We start from the raw sequence: 19,991 nt of genomic DNA on the forward strand, positions 1-19,991 counted from the left end.
TTTTGTATGTTATACTGTATCAACGCTATGCTGCCTACTACTGCTGCAGGTTGACAACACAAGCATGGCCAACTAAATCAGTAGATTCAAGGGGAAGCCTGAGTTTTTATGATGTAGCTTATGCAGCTATAAAAATGGTGTTGGTGGTTCGGTGGCTGGAGGTAATGTATCAAGCTTTTGCCAAATTAAAACAAAAACAAAGTATACACTTTTCTACTTTTTTCTTCTGCTAAGTACTACATTGCTCTATTCCATTTGATTACAGCCACCATCTCTTGAAATGCACAAAGGCACTTGAAATGGCGGCAATTATTTTTAACATCCTCTGAATTGTAAAGTAAGAGCGTATAAGGAGCACTTGAAGCGAGCACTCTTTCTATTCCTTCCAGAATGGCCAAGTTAGTACGCTCCTGTTACATAATGCAGCAGTTCCTGTGGGTGTGCAGCAGATGGAGACATTCACTAAATTATCATTCACCCCACGTCATGCTCCTAAACCTACGGGAGACTTTCTTTGTTATGTCTGGTACAAAGAAAATGGCTGAAATGCAATTTTTACAACAATATTTATATAAATACCTTAAGTTACATAAACATGGTGACTAAAATCATGATTTGGTGGTTCTGGTTTCACATTCCTGCTCCATAACGTTCAGTTTTAAACCCAGTAAGGAGTTTTACTTGGACACACCCAGTGTTGTCTCGATGCTCATACAGCAGTAGGGAGTGATTCGACAAAAATTCAACACTTTTTGAATTAGTTTTGGTTTAATCGTCTCAAATACTGCTCCAAACCTGTGGAGGTGGAGGTTTATAATGAAGGGCGTGTGTGTACAGAATTTGTTTGGAAGCCATGAGTGAACCTTTGTGATCATGAAGGCTGGTTGTCTGGCTGCGTCCCAGAATCCCTGCTGACAGGAGATGAGACCATCCATACACCCAAGGGCTCTTTGTCTCTCTGCAGACACAACCACTGTTAAACACTGTGTACAATACATTATGTTTGTTATCTGATGCTGTGGTCAATAGATGTGTAACAGAAACATTTTTTATTAAATACAGAGCAATGGCTCTACTGCATATGGTACATTTATGTATTAAAATTGGTCATTTATTCAAGCAAAACAGAAATGTGTAATCCATTTGAGACTCATTGTTTTTGCTAAAATATCCCTGTTAGTCTCCACCTCCACTCTCAGGCATCCTCCTCTCCTCTGAGGTAGCTCCTTCGCCCAGACTGTTTCTACGTAACTTGTTGCTAGGGTAACCTAGCCTTGAGAGAAGCTTGGGCCTTATTGTATGCAGTCATGCTTTTTAATAGCATGAGGGGAGGTTAAGAATTGATTTGAAGGCTTTGGCTGCAATGAGCAAAGGAGGCATATGCATGATGTCAACTGGGTATGGCAAGGTATCAGGCCCTTGTAGCTGCAAGTGAGAGCAAATTTGACCTTGTAGCTTTTCATTTTTATAATAGAAAATAGGAAAAGAAACCAAAATGAGAAGAAGTCAATGTGGAAACAATATTTTAAAATAGCTTTGGATGTAACAAACTGCCAGCCCTAAATGTTAACATTAATCTCTTATACTGTGAACCTGACAGTTCACACTTTTACAAATCAAAAATAACTAGACAGCATGTTTCTAATTCCACAGAACAGAAAAGCAGTGGAGAGGAAAGCTCTCTGTCTTCTTACATAATTGAATAGTATGGTATAAGCGGTTAGCTATTGGCTTTCCTCAAGAAAACTTGTGTAATTGTCTCACAGAAATGCATTGTGGTTCCTCTCACAGACAGGTTAGAGCCAAACGCTCTGTTATCAATCGAAGCTAAGTGAATAAACAGCAGCTGCAGCCTTTAGGTAGCCCACTACGCTCTCCTTTTCAATTTCTATCTCTCTTCCTCTCTCACCCCCATGACAAGGCCAGTGAGTGAGTGATCTAGCTGCTGTGGAGGAGACAGCAAGTGTTATAGAGGCATATAGAGAGAGACAGAAATAGAGAAAGGGAGGGAGGGTGGATGATAAGACTGCCACTGAGGCCATCCAGACGTGGGTCACAGAGAGGATGCCAGCCAGGCAGGCAGGCAGGCAGGGACGCAGGAAGGCAGGCAGGCAGGCAGGCAGGGACGCAGGCAGGCAGACAGGCAGGCAGGCAGGCAGGCAGGCAGGCAGGCAGGCAGGCAGGCAGGCAGGCAGGCAGGCAGGCAGGCAGGCAGGCAGACAGGCAGGCAGGCAGGCAGGGAGGCAGGGAGGCAGGCAGGCAGGCAGGCAGGCAGGCAGGCAGGCAGGCAGGCAGGCAGGCAGGCAGGCAGGCAGGCAGGCAGGCAGGCAGGCAGACAGGCAGGCAGGCAGGCAGGCAGGCAGGGAGGCAGGGCAGGCAGGCAGGGAGGCAGGCAGGCAGGCAGGCAGGCAGGCAGGCAGGCAGGCAGGCAGGCAGGTAGGCAGGAAGGCAGGTGAGGCAGGGACGCAGGCAGGCAGGCAGGCAGGCAGGCAGGCAGGCAGGCAGGCAGGCAGGAAGGCAGTGAGGCAGGGAGGCAGGCAGGCAGGCAGGCAGGCAGGCAGGCAGGGAGGCAGGGAGGCAGGCAGGCAGGGAGGCAGGCAGGCAGGCAGGCAGGCAGGCAGGCAGGCAGGCAGGTAGGCAGGAAGGCAGTGAGGCAGGGACGCAGGCAGGCAGGAAGGCAGGGAGGCAGGCAGGCAGGCAGGCAGGCAGGCAGGCAGGCAGGCAGGCAGGCAGGCAGGCAGGCAGGCAGGCAGGCAGGCAGGCAGGCAGACAGGCATGCAGGCAGGGAGGCAGCAAATAGAAAAGCCTTCACGTGGAAGTCAATGTGCCATTTCCAACACACAGGAGCCTCAGGAGGAAAGATGGAGAAGAAAAAGAGATGTCAGACGTGAGAGAGAGCAAATGACAGTAAAAGAGAGAGGGAGAAACACAGAAACACACGATACAGGAGCTGCTGGAGAATCAATTCAACAAAACTCCAAAGCAATGTTGCTGCATTTATTATTATCATTCACCACCAAAATATTATATAGACCAAAACCAACAATGCGTTAGTCCATCTGTACTTTCTGATTTCCCTACCCTGTCTGTGGCACTCTGCCTCAAGATGTAAATCTTCGGTACAAACCAACATACACTGTCCTGGTGTCTCAAAATGAAAATAGTCCCCACCAAATGCATCATTTCCTCCTGCTTGAGTTATGTTTGCTGGAAACTACAGTGCTCAGCTGTTTTAGGAAATTACTGCGCCTTTTTGTGAAACTTTACATTTGTGACAAGTTTTTATAGGTCTCTGGGCAGAGGGCCACAGAAAGTGATGAGAGACACATTGTTGGTTTTGTTCTTGTCATTGGATTTCATGACAATAAGACACATATACAATAACAGACTTAGTCTTTAATGATCATGAACTGTAAGATGGAAAACAATCAGCTCAAAGAATTCGGTGCTTGACAATTAAGCAGATTGACAGACAGTGATTAGAACTTTCTCGCTGTTTAATCTATGAACAGACTGCTTAGCAGTAGCCAAGCATTAATCGAGTTAAATAAGTGTAACTAAAACACCATTCTAATCCTCTGTCCTCAATGTACGGAAAATACCAAGACTGTCAAGAAATGAGGGGGGTTGAAACTGAACAAACCTAATGTGCTAAAAATTAGGTCAATTTGGCAATTTCCCAATCAGATTTTATTCTAAATTTGCCTCCCCTCTTCCTTCCTTCCAGTGCATCCAAGCTTGGCAGTGGCTTCATTCTTTGTCTAGCGCTGGATCACAAGGTTGAAACACACACATGCTCGCACACACACACACACACACACACACACACACACACACACAAAGACATATGACATCACCCAAGCAGTGACGGGGTGGAGACTGGCAGCGTAAGCCTGGCATCACACACACATACACAGTGGGATAGCGCAACTCCTCTCTCTCCATAAGCTCTCTGTCAGACAGCTCAGCTTGGCATCCCTCTCTCCCAATAAGATGGAACGAGCATTAGCCTGACCCCATTCTCACAGAGACCAAGTCACTTTGCACAAACAGTATGTGGTGCTATCACTGCGGTCTGGCATGTCTGGCCTTTCTAATGTCCCATCTCCCTCCTCTTCCCCAGCATATTCTTGATAAAAATTATACTCAGATGAAAGGGACAGACTTTCCCCACTCCCAAATCCTGACCTCTCCTCTGTCTTTCAGCTGAAGTCTGTTCTTAATTGGTGATCTTCAGCAGCAGCCTCTGAGGGAGGACTGCCCCTGTCCCTCTTCCATCTCATCAATATTCTCTGTGCAGTAATAGGTCAGTGGATTTACTGTTAGCTATACTCTGCAGACTGCCTTATATAGACTTTTAGTGGGCAGAGCACATTGAACTAGCATTTACTGTTTGTATTTTATGTCTTCTAACTGTTCAAAAGCTAGCTGCAGTGCCCTCTCAAAGGAACAACAAACACCTCTTGCAGGACATCAAAAATCTGTGATGTCTAACGTATTCCAGGAACAATTTTAGGATGAAGTACCTACATATCCCATAATGCTTTTCAGTGCCCATATGGTGTTCCTGAACATGCCTGAGCATGTCAGATGGGGGTTTGTGGATACGGCTACCACACCTGTCGTGAATTTAACTATGTGTGACTCTTGATGAAATGCAATCAAGCTCCATTGTAACAGCGCTGAAAATACGTCTTGCCTACAGTTTGACTAGTTATCCACCAGAAAAAGAACGAGACCAAGGGTCAAGTTATGCTCGTAGAACGTGTTTTTCTACCACGTAGGAAGTCAAAGTGTTTATACCTGATCCTCACTTGAAGGATCATCTAAATATGGGGATGACGGCGTACTCTTTCAGACAGTCTCCTGGGAGCCATTGGCACTATAGTCTATAGCCATGCAAGCGGCTCTGTGAGGTTGTACTTAGGCACACCGGTGCTTTGAGCTAAATGCTAACGTCACTGTGCTAACATGCTCACAATGACAATGTTATGGCATTAATACATGAGTGTTTGCACCAAATTTCATAGCAATCCATCCAATAGTTGTTGAGACATTTCACTGAAAACCACTAATGTGAACCCCATAGTGGCGCTATTGCCATTTTCACCTGTCATGCCTTGCTGTAATGCTACCTTTGTTTGATTATTCAAATTGAAACTGGAAATCCTAATCTGCTGCATGTTGCAGACTTGTAGGAACAAAAATTTATTGTAAATGCTCATACTGAAGAGACGCAGTCAAAGTTATATGTTGAGATAACAAAGGCCACAATGGTTCCTCCTTCCACATCTTTATTTAATTTCATACATCAATTACAGAAAGCTGTATGGGATTCTCTTCATCTCACAGCATGGCTAAAGAGATCAGTGTCATGTCTAAGAGATGACAGCTAAGGACAACTAAAACGCTTGGACAGGCTGAGATAATACTCTGAAACGAACTGAGCTGAGCCTCACATGCAGACATCTGGCTTGTATGAGTGGATGTTGGTATGATAATATCAGGATAACACTAATCGCCCAGATTGGGATTATGATCATCGCTCACCAGCACACAAACAGAGTTCCCTCCACCTCAGAACTAATCTAACTGTAAACATGTTTCCAAGGCTGAGGCAGATCAGTAACATGTAAATAAAATGTTTTAGCGCCACCTCATTAAGCCAATCTACAGAGCGCTATAAAGGTCACAGCGAGAACGTTTTTGAGAACTACTATTGCGTTCCCTCGCAATACTTTTATTCTTCCATTCCTTCAGAGTCATGTGCCTATTTCCACTCTACAACGCCCCAGTATATCACCACAATGAATTTTTACTTTGAACTGGGCATTAAGTATGCTGATATACAGTAGTACTACTGCTGGTTATGTAATTAGTGAATGTAAAATTAAACAAATTCTTAGATCAAGAGGTCTGTCCAGAAGAAAGCAGTACGGTGATCTGCAGGATGCTGTCGGTTTCATTCGTGAACAGTTACTGTGCTCTGTACTGGACTGGACCCCAGAGGGGTTTCACTGAGGAAAAGGAGACGTCTCCAGAGGTGGAATTACAGGTGTGCAGTTGAATCTACTTCATAAAGCTAATGTGCTGTATTTGTACGAGTCAAAAAAAAAAGCAACAAACAATGTGACTGCTGCAAACAGTCAGAGTCTGTGGTTCTGTCACAGAAAGAGCTGACAGCATTGAACCACTTGCGGAGATACATCAGGACTGCAGACCAACGCAAGATGGAAAGCTTTTTGTGTTTTTGCACAGGGTCCTCTGTTCTTTGCACAAATTAAAGTAACCTTCAATGCTGAAACAGGTTTTGGTAGATGGAGCAATAATTGATGTTCCTTATACATACAGCTTCTACCCAGAAGTTTGATGATGTACCATATACTATATCAGCATACTTAATGCCCAGTTCAAAGTGAAATTCAGTGAGCTGATATACTGTTGAGTTGCAATGGGAGCAGCTGAGTGGAAAAAGACATATGGCTCTGAAGGAATGGAAGAAGAAAAGTATTGCGAGGGAATGTAAAAGTAGTCCTCAAACAAATTCTTGCTGTCCCCTTTAGGGGGCTCCGTAGACATCATATAAGGTGAGGTGTCCATAAACAATGCTAGATGCATTAACTTGAGAATCTCCACACTACCTTCCATTCCAAAAAGACATATGGCTCAGAATGAATTGAAGAAGAAATGTAGCGCGAGGTAATGCAAAAGTATTGCGAGGTAACGCAAAACATATCGTGAGGGAATGCAAAAGTAGTCCTCAAAAAAATTCTTGCCATGACCTTCAGGGGGCTCCGTAGCCAATCAGTGTAATTCAGAAGAAATCAATAAAATGTATCATTCTAGTCAGAAAACAAATTTCATCACGGGGTACAAAAATCTGATTTGTAGCTCTCTAATACATCTCCATTGATATTCAGCCTGCAGCTTCCAGCAGCCATCTGTGGATCATCTCTTCAGGTCTTCTTTGTCAATCCCCCTGTGGTTTCCCCACCCCACCTACACCTCCCTCTCGTCCTTCTCATCCCTTTGTTTGCCTCCCTTCCTCCCTCTGTCCCGGGGCTGACATCACAGTCCCAGTGGAGCCCTGTGATGGTAACAAGCCCTGATTCAGCACCAAGTAGTCCCATCTATGCCCCCACCGCATTATGTTTCAGTCAGCAATTGCCACCCCCCCCCCAAAAAAATAACCCCACCCCTCTGGTCTTAAGCAGGCTCCGGAGCTCAGACTGCTTTTACTGTGCTGAAAACAACCGCTCCCAAGTGGGCAGTGCTATTATTTCACCATCGGCTGTGCCTAGGACGACTACAGTACATTACTGGGAAACATCAGGGCAACACCAAAATGAAATATTTATCTAAAGCATGAATATGGAGGAGGACATCAAAGTATTACCGTCTACATTTCACCGTCTTTTCAGACTAGATAGCTTCCCCAGTCAAGTCAGAGCAAAGAAATGTCAAACAAAGAGTACAACTCGAAGTTAAGAGGTCTGAGGGCTTGAGCTGAATTCTAAAAAATGCTGCTTAAAAGCACTGTCAAAATGGGAAAGGATCCTGTACGCTGGCCAGAAAGGGCATCAACCTGGCAAACATGAAAAGATTCCTTTTATTGTGACATGATACAAAAAATAAAAACAGCAAATGAAGACAAAGAAAAGTCTAAGCAACACTTAAGCCCAAGCTGTAAACCATTATCATCTATTGTCCTATGGTACCGCCTTAACTGTGCATTCTTAAGAGAATTGTAAAAAAAAAATATTGCAGTAATGTGCTAATGCATTGTGACTTGGGTGGTTTAATTCTGGTGCAAAAATATTCAATATATTAAATAAATGTAAAAAGAGAGTTTAAACTATTTTAAAATAATCTTATTCTAATAAATTATGAATTGTCTCCATGCCCAATTTACATAAATATAGAACAATTATAATTACCTAGATGGACAAATGAATAGTATGAAGAGTAGACCAGACTACTACACTGTATTATTTTATTACTGTTTTACTATTAATTAACTTAATTCACAGACTTAAACAGATAGTTAAACATTTTGGGAAATCTGTTAATTTGCTTTCTCTCTGATGTTAGATGAGAGGATCAATGCCACACTCATGTCTGTGCATTAAGTACGAAGCCTGAGCCTGGAGGTGATTAGCCTAGCTTAGCATAAAGACTGTAAAGCTGGATTTATAGTCGATGCAAGGGGTTAACGGGAGTCCCATTGCAGATACCCCTGGCATAAGTTTTGATTTATAGTTGAGCATGGGATTGCACCTGATGGAGGCTGGACAAAAAGGACTTCACAAAGGACTTTCACCCGAGAACTTTCACCTGAGAGACCGGGGTTCGTATCCTGTGTGAAACCAAAAGTCAACATTGTGATATTTTAAGTTACATAACTTACTTATTTTAACCGTAACCGTCTTTTCCAAGTAGTTTTGGTGCCTAAACCTAATCAAACTACAACCATTTCACAACGTTAACCACGTGTTTATTGTTACCATGACGACGAAGGTCCGGTACGCCTGTTGCTGGTTGCTGGACATTCGTAGGATTATGCACGAAAAATGGTGCGTTACTTTTCGTAAGATATCTACAAACCGTTGTATGAGGATACGTTGCCAGGTAACATCATTGATAGGAGGTGCACGTCAGCTACAGTATAGCCTACGACGTAACCTCGGAGCCTATGCATGTAGCTGCCTAAGCATGCATAAGCCCTTAATGCAGAAGTATAAATATAGCTTAAATAGGAGGAAACAGCTAGCTCTGTTATTTTCTTGGGGGGAATAGCATGACTTCCTGGAGTCTTGTCACATTGAGGTTGCCAAGTGTGGTATTATTGTGTCTGTACGGAGACCATAGAGACCTATACTAAAATCTGGGCTCACCAACTGGCAAGCCGTGCTATAGCCGGATATGTGTGTATATACTGTATACCAGGTGGATAAACTGTTGTTCGTCAAAGAAATATCCACCATGTATCTCCTCCTAAAAACACAAATTGTCATTTACATTTCTGTTTGAGTAAGATACAGTGTTTTAATTAGTACGCTTTAGAGTAGGCATATTAAGCCATTGTAGTAGGCATAACTCTGTAGAGGGCTAGGGTAGCTGTTTCCCCCTGCTTCCAGGCCTTATGCTAAGCTAGACTAATCACCTTCCTGCTCCAGCTGGAATGAGCTAGGTGTATAACTGGAAACTGAGTGTACATTTGAAAATTCACAGAAAAATTTGATTAGATTTGATTACTCATAAGGGATAACAATCAATAGCTGTCTTAAGGCAGAGTTGTTATACTGAGACATGAATGTCTACTTTCAGAAATTGCGGATGAGGCAAAGCCAACACAGTGCTGTTATCCTCCGTGCTGCCAGCATGGATTATTAAGCCAGTCATTTAAAGCTAACATCAACCACCGGTCGATGTTCTCTCTCGTGATAGCTGTACAAACTACTGTACAGTGTCATGCACTGTTGTTCTCTCTGGGCAACTGCAACAAAAAGGTTTATCACTCTCAGCTCTGTCCCCGCCTGCTGTTTCAGTGGTTGTAAGTCCCATCTGTTGGGCCTCATTAGGGAGAAAACCCAAAACAGGACTATTGTGTGCGGACTGAAGGCGACAGGACAGTGGGAGGTCGACACCAAGGGTTGGGCTGGAGGGGTGATGCAGGAGGAGTAATGCAGAGACCAAATGATTTGCTAATGGGACAGCTTTACTGCAAACCACTGAGGAAGGGGTGCTAGCTGAGGTTGGGGATCTGGATCTTGACAGGGGCAATTGCTTTGACCTCAAGGGTCAGCAGGTGCATGCAAGTATCTATAAAAGACCATAAACACCCACCTGCTTGTCAACTTGTATTAATATTTCCACCTAAAATCAACATTAGCCATGATGATTTGATTATTTGGGATGCAGTGGAGGGTAAACACTCATAAACACAGTTTACCCACCTTTTTCAAATGCATCATAGGGTTTACTCACCTTTAGAGTTTACTATTACTTAACACTGGACAGTTTAGCCAGCGGACATTTACCCACCTTTTATTTTACCACTACATCCCCTCTGTGATTTGATCCAATTTCTGTTAATATCTCAGGCTAATTTGCTGCCCCGCTCTCTCCCTCGCCCCACACAACAGCAGAATAACGTAGACTAGTGTTTCCCAAACCTCTATTAGAGCACGCATGTTTTCCATCCAACCCTGCTTCAACTGGCTCAAATGGGATTTTATGAGCCATGCAGTTACATTCAACAAAGTGAGGAACACACAGTCTCATAATGTGTCATTATTATCAATCTAAGATTGAGTAGGGCCTATACGAAATTATAATTCTTTTATGTTTTGGGAATTATCCTCTATTGTTACCAAAGGTCAGGTAAGGTGATGTAGAAAAGCAGGAAATTTGTTTTAAATTTGTTTTTGTTTTTTTCCTGGGGGAGAACCCACAGACCCCCTGCCAATTATGTATCTTTCCAAGTTTGCTCCCCCATTTTAAAACATAACCAGGTGCCCATGCATACATGTATTCCACATACTGACTTATATTCACAGCAGGACATGAGACTTTGACCATCACTCGCATTTGTTCCTGTCTTGGGCCACATGCTGGGCTTCACCCCAGGAAAGATTCATCTGTGCCTGCTCAGTTGTTATTGTCCTCCTGCCTCAGTTTGCCTTTGTGGATTCCATCTTAATGACCCTTTTCAAATATGACTGAGGTGCGCTTTGAGAACCTGGCCTAACCAACACAGATGTTGATAGTTGATCTGTTGGACTTTTTTTTTGGCATAAGGAACCATATGAAAGGCATTTATCTTTATCATGCCACATCTACTGGATACACCCATTTATCTTGGAGATGGTCATGTTTAGTGGAGAGCAAAAAAAAAAAAAGTAGCTTTGTGATGTGTTTCTTCTATTCTGTTTGCTGTGGTGTTTTTCTTTCTTATTTCATCGCACAGTCTTTTGGCACTCGTTTTGATATATTTAAGAAAAACACCAAGTTCCAAGAGTAAGAATGAGCAATAATTCAATATCATCTGACAGGTCACAAATGTTGCCCAGTATCATTTTTTTTCAATGATTTTTGCTATCCACTTTTAGACAAAGAGATAACAACACAACATATTTCTACAGTACATTCTGCACATGAGGATACATCACTCAGACATATACACACACAGAGTACACACATGCAGAGCAAATGGGGGTGGGGGCAGGGATGCTGAAACCACTTCCAGACAGCCTGCAGCCTCCCAGAGAGGAGAGCAGCTGAGTTGGTGATTATGTAACCCACAGTTACATAAAAGTTATCACTACATTTAAACATGACTGCCCTATAGATTTAGCGTCATGGTAACAGAGGACATACTGTATCGTCTTGCATGCAATATTTACAAAAAGGGCTTTTGTGTTCCTTGTGAATCAGCGTTGGATTACTCAGAGGGTTGAATTCTCTGCCGTACCTTATCAGCGTTCATCACAAGCAGCAAATGTCACTGTTTTTCTTGATCTACGCTTCCAATACTCAGTACCTCAATGGGTTATGGGTAATTGCTGTGTTCTGCTACCTGCCACTTCTCTGCATGCCCCTGAGACGAACATTACACCTGCCAGGCTTCCTGTTACAGCACAAACCGATAGAGGCGCAGCCTGGAAACATGCAGACTCCCAGCCCCCCATTTCCCTGATCCGCTCACTATTGGATCCCACTGCCTCTGTGGACTGGGGGGGGAGGCGGCCCGCACCGTGTTTGTGTGGGCTAAAAATGGGTCAGGCTTCCAGCTCCAGCCACAGCACACACCAGGATGGCTGAGTGCTTCTGAAAGGAGGGTCCCACTCCTCCGCCGTCTTAGGAGGAATGCTTTCTCTGTGGATCAGCTGCTGGTGTGTGTGTCACACAGTGGCAGCCCGGTAGGAGATGCATAGATTAATAATAACCCCCCGTGTTTCCCATCATGCAACCACTTGTCCTCTTTTTTTTATCACAAAGCTTTGAAATCTCCACGCAGTTAACCCCGTGCACCCCTCGTCGGACAGCATCCATCCTCAGCGTGAAAATGTTTCACTTTCACAATGCAGGAGATTCCTTTCCGAGGAGGCAGCGCGAATACGTCAAAGCTAAACTTCTTGCAAACATATAAACTAGACCTTTACATTTGAAAAAAACTACGAGCAAGCACATTTTACTCCCCGGTGATCAAATTGAACCATGAATCATTTCTGCCAAGCTGTTTTTGGAAAAGTGAGGCATAGAACATGTTTGGGTTTTGTTGTTGAAAACTCATCGAAAAATGCAAATGAGTAAGCAAATTTCCTAAATCAAAGCAATGACCTGAATACCAAAACTGACTTTTGAATCTTAGCCACGAGGCTGAATGTATGAAAAGATAATCAACAACACAAACACACACACACACAAAGTCTAAAACCTTGCTCCCCCAGACACAGCCGATATTCAACCAAGACCTAAATCCTCTTCCACACACACACACACACATCTGCAAATTTTGGCTGGTGCTGCCTCTGGACTGTGCTGACAGACAGCCCTCCTGTGCCTCCCCCTGCCCTCCCCATCTCTCTGTCTCTGTCTCTCATTCGCCCGTCTTTGTCCCGTGAAGCACCACAGATCCTGTTAGTGGGGGAGACCGATGCTGGCAGGCCGCAAACGCCATCTGCTCCTCTTCACTAAGACAGAGCAGCTCGGCCACACTGAACTAACTGGGACTGAACACTCGGGACACCACAGGCTCCTATTGATAGGTGAAAAATACTATAGGAAGACTACAGTATATGACACCAAGCATGCTATTGTGAATAATTCTGCATAACAGCAATGGCAGACATGGCCGAGTCGATAAAATCCACCTCCCAGCACCTCACTGTTAATCTCACTCGAATAATCTCACTGTTTAACAGGTTATATGCTAAGCTAACAACACTTTCATCATTGTTAAACGGGTTGATATTGCCAGTGAATGTGGTCAGACTACGAGTGGTGTTGGTGCATGATTGGCGGGGGTTCCCAATGGACGTTCAAGAGACTTTTAAGTGATATTTTTGCTCACAGTATCTCAAACTAAGTTTGGACTGGTTCCTCTGTAGTGTGCAAACTTTTATTTTTATTTTGTACATAAGTATATGTAACTCTTCATTATGAACATTGCGTTGTGATAGTTGCATCAACATATCACAATGATTTCTCAATAACATCCATGCCCGCATCTAAAATCCTAATTATATCAACATCCTTTCAAATCCTGTAACTGAAAATGAGTTCATGTATGAGGTTCATCCTAAAACCTCTTATAATCTAATAAAATCTAATCTATCTAAAATAAAAAATGACTTTTACAAACGATTACTTGATTTTCAAAACAGTAGTCTGTTGAACGACTAATCGATTAACTGGCTAATTGTTTCAGCTCCGATTGGAACTACTTAAAACTGGGATCTGCCCAGTATCCAACTGCCCTCTCACATCGCTGACCAGTGTGCAGGTCCTGCAGTAACAACTGCATTAACAGCGGCTTCTGCGCTCAAAGGCATCTTGCCCTTTCTTTCAGTTCTCCCACCCTCGCCCTGGGGATTTGTACCAGCGACCTTTGGGAAATGAAGAATCATGCCTGAGTGCTGATGTGAGTAATTGTGTTTCTCCACAGATGTGAAACCATGCACCGTCACCGTTGGTGACTCTGCTGCTGTAAAGTGTGAGACTGAATCAGGCCGTCTGTTACCGTCTGATCCGTCCAGCCGGAGCTTCACTCAGTGACCTGATGGAGGAGAGGATGTTATCCATCCACCAATGTGCAGCATGGACAGATTTCTCTCTCTCTGCACTGAAACATCCCACTGAAAGTGCTTTCAACAAAAATATAAGCCAGTGGCCTAAATCACAAGATGAAATGACATCCACATGGCAACAGTAAAAATAGATCCAACTAGGTCCTGTAGTTACAAATATTTTCGGCACAGCATCGCTGTGACTGAACAAACACTGATCTGCTCCTCCTGTCGTCAGAATAATGATAAGCTAAAAATAGTCAGAAATCAAATAGTCTGGGTTAGGTCGATTGAAGCTGAATTCAGTCCAAGCATTGGCATTTACATAACGCCCGGCAGTTTTATTGGAGAGCTGTATGAAATTGTGGAGCAGGAGCCACAAAGATTCCGAGATATCACCTAAAACCTACTGTTTAGCGCTAAATTGGATCTGAACACTAATATATTAAGAAGAAGGCAGCAGCATGCGAGGTACTTTAACTTCTGGGAAAGATAGACGAACAACAGCTTTCTGGAAACGAATCAGCAACACACAGGGCTGACTCCTGCTTCGGAGCAATTGTTTGTCAGAATATAGACAAATAGGGAGGAAAGGGACGATCGCAGGAATGAGAAACAAGCAAGCGAGGTGGCAATTTTTTCAGCGCTGTTTTCTGAGGCGTTAATGTGTAGAATTCTAAGGTGAATTTGCTCTGTAGCTTTGCTTTGCTCCCACATCCTGCCAGTCCTTTAAACGTGGCCTTCTAACCTTTAAGCAGTCGAGGTGAAATGCTTATGACAGAATGGGTTGTGCAACTTCTCTGTACACTGATCCACCCAGCATATTGGTCCTCCAAATGCAGCAGTACAACCCTTAAATCACGCACCAGTTGGTATTGCTAATTCAGCTTTGTTAACTTACACAGTAAAGGCTGTGCTGATACCACTGACATGTATCAGCAGAAAAGGAACAGTGGGCTGCAGCAGACTGCTCCCAAAAGATTTCTGTACGACAGTTTGCTTTGAGGCTTTCTGCTGGCTGCATGTCTCAGTCAAACACTGTGCCAGGAATGGAGGCTCAAACAGTGAGCACACAGCAGCATGTCAAATTTCCTTAACAATTTCCAGTGTCACCTACATTTATGTCACAAATTACATCCAAGAACTGTATGCATTTCAGTGTAAGATAACATTGATCTTTTCCCTGTTGACACCCCATCATCCTTCTCTTCCCTCTCAGAGACACTTTACCATGGTGGATGCTTGTTGATACAGGGGCTTGAGAGTGGTCTCTTCCTGTCTTGAACTCAGCTTGCTGTCTCTCTGCTCCAACATCTAGGCCTTCAATCTAAAACCATTGGATTATTTACTAGGGGAAAGATCTCAAATACCAAATATATCCAAATATGTATTTTCACTCATCATGGTGGGTATGATTACAGTTTCCAGATTTAAAAGAATAGGTAGATGCAATGGTTGTGACATAATTATACGAGTCTATTTGGAAGCTTGGTGGTTTGGAAGTTGGTCTCTTTGGAGAACCTTTTTAGATAGAAAAATCGTGCCTGTTTGGATTTCATTCATGGCTGAGAAGCTCCTGTGTATGGGATTGTTTTCCTTTTGATTTTATTTGAATGTGAAATATGCGTTCCTTATTTTTATCTGTATGTTACGTTACTTATTTATTCTCGTTTCTACACCATGTCTTATCACGATGTCAACTCCTGTTCCCCTGAAATGATGTTAAAGTTTTTCTTGCTGCCATGTTACTTCTAAGATCTCCTCTAGACACGTTTTAAGACATACACAAATACTCTGCTTTGAAAAAGAATTTCTTCCAAACTTGTCACAAAATCATTGTTGTAGTGCACATCTGAAACATGGACACCATTCTGCACAGTGAAGCTCAAACATAACACATTTTCTGAGTGGTATTTTTATTTAAAAATAATTAAAACCTAAATGCCAAAAATAAAAACCATTTGTGACAGTGAAACTTGCAAACTCCATTATATTAAGCACTGGGTGGAGCAATGACTACAATCACTGTCACAGGGAACAGTGACCCTAAACATTGCCACAGGCCTACTACGTGGCCTACTGCTTTCTAATACATTACTATGGATTGCAGCCTCACCCAGTTTACCTCCATTGTAATAATAAACACTATTAATCAAATTTTAACCCGTGGAATAGTTGAAGCTCATTGTCTAAACGTAGTCGCATAAAACTACAATTCCCAGAGGCACATAGGAGTGGGCGAGCCAACCAATGATTGGCAGTAGACGGCGTGACGGCACTCGCTTTGGTCCATTTATGTGCGCGCTCGAGACGCTCGCGCAGAGGGCTCGTGGTCAATTCTGTGAGAGAGGAGCACAGCGTCCGCAGCTTGTTGAAGGTGGGTGTGACAGACAGCATCCTTATAACCGAAAAAGTCCATAGGATTGATTTATTTATTTTTCGTCTTTAACTACGGACTTTGCTGAATTCATGCCGTTGTAAAGAGATGCAGGCGAGACATGTTTAATATTTTAGTCGTCATTTTTTGCATAGTATGTAGAATTTTTCCTTGACCGTTTTTGTTGTGAATGGTATGTGTCACTTTTGTCAGCATAGCATGTGAGCTAACGTTATCTAACATTATGACTGACATGTTGTAGGTGGATCTCTTCGACCTCGGCATTTTTATTTTTATTGTGAATAACTTATTTCAATGAAAAAAAAATTAGACTGAGACTGCTGCTACTGCTCTTTTGTGGCGTGTGGTTGGCGGGTTGTTAGCCTATTGTACGGTGGGAGACACTGGCACAGTTTGGACAGACAGACAGGCAGACAGACAGACAGACAGACAGACAGACAGGCAGATGAAGGTAGACTTGGATGACTTCTTTCATGTCTGTGTATTTGTGGGGTGCAGTCCCATTTTGTCAATTATTATTCACCCCTCAACGACACCAGTGTGTGTGTGTGAGCAAAGCTTTGCTTTTATTCGACATGTTTGTGGAAATCAACTGCCGCCAGCCCGTCTTTGTTTGCAGCTGTTCGTCACGTTGCCGTTAAATGCGCCTTTGTTTGATGCTGCTTGTTATGCTTGAGCTAAAGACACCAGGAAGCTCACTGAAACTGACTCTAAACGAAGGCGATGTTCTGTCATTGTCAGCGAGGACATTGTTAAGGCGAAGTGAGTCAGCAGTTCACTAAAATGCCAACCGTGGGTGTAAATTTGGTATGGTAAGGTGTGGGCATTCACCAAACCTTGCACTATTTAAGTCAAAATGAGATTTGTGTATGGCGTTATATGGAAAGCTAACATTATACAAATGCCACATTTAGCGTGTGTTGGTAGCCTTTTGAAATATTATGGGAGGGGTCACTCAATAACACCATCTGATTTTGGTGATAGTTTATGACTCGCATTAACCACTTGACCAAATGGCATGATGGCTGTTGCCATTGCTCCAGCGATTCTGTAGATGTAACTCGATAAGTTTTCAAATGATATGACTGACATTACGTTTGAGCTCAAGGATCCAGCTTCTCGGGCTCGCCTCGCATGTTTAGTCTGCGTGGTTAGCCCCCCCCGAGGCTCCAACACATGGTGCAAGGAACAGGTGCTCCTGATGATAATTTCCCCCCCCGGATATGCTCGTTGCTCACTAATCTCATTTGGGATGGTGTATATTGGCTGTTTCGTAGGCCGAGTCCAGGCCTGTGTGCACCTGCCGCTGCCTGCGTTCCCACCCTGATCACAGCCTTTTGTTTCAACAAAATGTGGCTTGTGTCGTTCATTAACAACTAACGCAGCGGTAGGTAGGCTTTCTCCTCTGTATGATGAAGCGCTTCAAGTGCTCCCAGATTGATCTGAATGTTGTTGCTGCCACAAGATGAAAGAAACAATTGTGTGTGTAACATGCAGTTTTTGAATGCCAGTGGTGTTGTGTGGATTGATGGGCGGTGGTTGCTTGCAGTATTGAAGACGGCCATGGGGTGTTGCCACTGTGCCTTGGTTTTTTAGCTTGGCTTGTTTTTAGATGAAGGTTTGTGGAAATGCTGTAAAACATCCGCTAGAGGTCACTAAGTTTTAGCGCTATCTGATATGAATTCACCACAGACACAGTGAATCACAATCCCATTAATCTGACGTCTTTCTTATATTTCCCCTTCAGGTAAACTGACCTGCAGCGCACTCTTAAAATGGCAGCCTCTGAAGGTGAGTTATATCAAGAGTTCAATGTAAATTATTACTGCATTATGGTTCGTTGTGCCTTTTTTTTTTAATTACCTTTTTTGTGTGTGTTCAGATATCCAGGTCAAGGAGCTTGACAAGCGGGCCTCTGGCCAAGCCTTTGAGGTAATCCTGGCTGCTCCCGCCCCAGATGCCAAGGGCGACTTCCCCCTGTCTCCTCCCAAGAAGAAGGATGTCTCACTGGAGGAAATTCAGAGGAAGCTGGATGCTGCAGAGGAGAGACGCAAGGTAAAAATGTATTCAGTGTAATAAACCTTGAGCCTAGAAACCTAAACATTTCCCTTTTTTTTTTTTTTTTTCTATGAGCTGTTTATATCTGAGTCTCTGACAAATTGAGTTCATCAGCATTTGAGTGCTTGTGGTGGATGTCGGCTGGAGAAATGAAAATGTGGTGGGCTGGAGGTAACATTTTAGTTTAACATCCCTTTTCAGAACCATGAAGCTGAGGTTCTGAAGCACTTGGCCGAGAAGCGTGAGCATGAAAAGGAAGTGCTACAGAAAGCTATGGAGGAGAACAATAACTTCAGTAAGATGGCAGAGGAGAAGCTTAATCAGAAGATGGAGGCCAACAAAGAGAACCGCACAGCACTTATGGCAGCGATGAATGAGAAATTCAAGGAGAAGGTCAGTGTTTCAGATGATGATAAATGGATGAACTTGCATGTTTTTTTTTCTCACCAGGATGTTGGAATTTAATCCTTAATTTTTCCTGTTCTTTTAATAGGACAAGAAGTTGGAAGAGGTGCGAAAGAACAAGGAAACCAAAGAGGGCACTTCGGAAGACTGAAAGTTACAAACAGGGGATTGTAGAGGGTTTTTTACGTATCCAAAGATTGATTTATTTTTTGTTCAGCCAGTATTTTTGTTGTGTTCACGACCCACCTTTTTGAAATAATAATAAATACAAGTTCCACTTTGTGAATTTTTCAATTCTCCTGCTATAAGTGTACTTGCGCTGGTATAACATGTGGATCATCCCCCCCCCCCCCTTGTTGAGTCTAATCCATTTGATATGTAGCTTGTCAGTGCAGCTTCTGCCCTTCTTGAAAATTAGCAGTGTGTTCTTATCCTTTTTTGAGGAAGCATGTTTCTATGCATAGGTCTTTCATCCCTGCCAGTTTCATAGTGCGTTTTTGAAAATGTTCCTGTGAACCGTTGATGTTCTCGGCACTTATGTATATTTAAAAAAACAAAAAACAAACGAAACAAGTAGCACAAGGTTTGATCAAGGCGTTGGCTGTTATACATGCAGGTGTTTAGTGCCGCTTTGCTACCCAGATTCTGCTAGTTTGCTCCTGCAGATCATGTTTTGTGCTGCTGATTGATTCTTTGCTTTTGTAAAAATATGGCGCTGTCTTGAAAGCACATGACTTCTTGCTGTGTAGCTGTGAATTAACATGCCACACATGGAAATGGATGCCATCTTGAACATCACTGAACAGGGGCCCACACATGGAATGCTAAAGAGCAATACACTTCCGCATCTCAATAGATACCGTGGTTAGTTGACTTGAACTGTTGTACTAAAACAAATAAAAATAACAAACAACACTGTTTTCTTGCTGTTGAAACTATTGGTGTCCTATATTATGAGTGGTATAGTTATACTGTGGAAGGAGGCGGGCTCAGCTACAACACAAGCACTCAATGAGGAAACTGGTTTAATGTGTCAGTTTTGATAATTTTTGAGCAGACAAATAATGAGACTGGTTTGTTCACTCTTTTAATGGGCTTCAATAACACGACACCGAACCAAACTAATGCCCACTCTGTAGATACTGATGTCTCCCGGTAGGATAAAGTAACTGATTGTATAAAGGTTATTGAACATAACTGTCTCATTATGTAAGGATGCTCAGGTATATGTCGCCCTCTGCTGGGGGAAAGGTAGAAAAACTGCCTAAACACTCAGACTTTACAAATCCTCTAACTGTAGTCATGCATTTAAAATATTGGCTAATCACAGATGCAGTGAA

General features: G+C 43.1%; 1 protein-coding gene across 1 annotated transcript; it reads left to right on the top strand.

The window, feature by feature from the left end:
* The first annotated feature begins 16,052 nt into the window (after positions 1-16,052).
* Positions 16,053-19,569, top strand: LOC122864713 (stathmin-like). Its single transcript, XM_044172326.1, has 5 exons — positions 16,053-16,167; positions 17,936-17,979; positions 18,071-18,243; positions 18,448-18,639; positions 18,740-19,569. Exons 2-5 carry the CDS (start codon positions 17,964-17,966, stop codon positions 18,800-18,802), a joined length of 444 nt encoding a protein of 147 aa, XP_044028261.1. The 5' UTR covers positions 16,053-16,167; positions 17,936-17,963; the 3' UTR covers positions 18,803-19,569.
* The last annotated feature ends 422 nt before the right edge of the window (positions 19,570-19,991 follow it).

The sequence above is a fragment of the Siniperca chuatsi genome, linkage group LG17, assembly GCF_020085105.1.
Source record: "Siniperca chuatsi isolate FFG_IHB_CAS linkage group LG17, ASM2008510v1, whole genome shotgun sequence".
Lineage (NCBI taxonomy): Eukaryota > Metazoa > Chordata > Actinopteri > Centrarchiformes > Sinipercidae > Siniperca > Siniperca chuatsi.

Coding starts and splice junctions, on each gene's coding strand:
- LOC122864713 (XM_044172326.1), top strand. Junction 18,244..18,447: donor CTGCAGAGGAGAGACGCAAG/GTAAAAATGTAT, acceptor ATCCCTTTTCAG/AACCATGAAGCTGAGGTTCT. Junction 18,640..18,739: donor ATGAGAAATTCAAGGAGAAG/GTCAGTGTTTCA, acceptor TTCTTTTAATAG/GACAAGAAGTTGGAAGAGGT.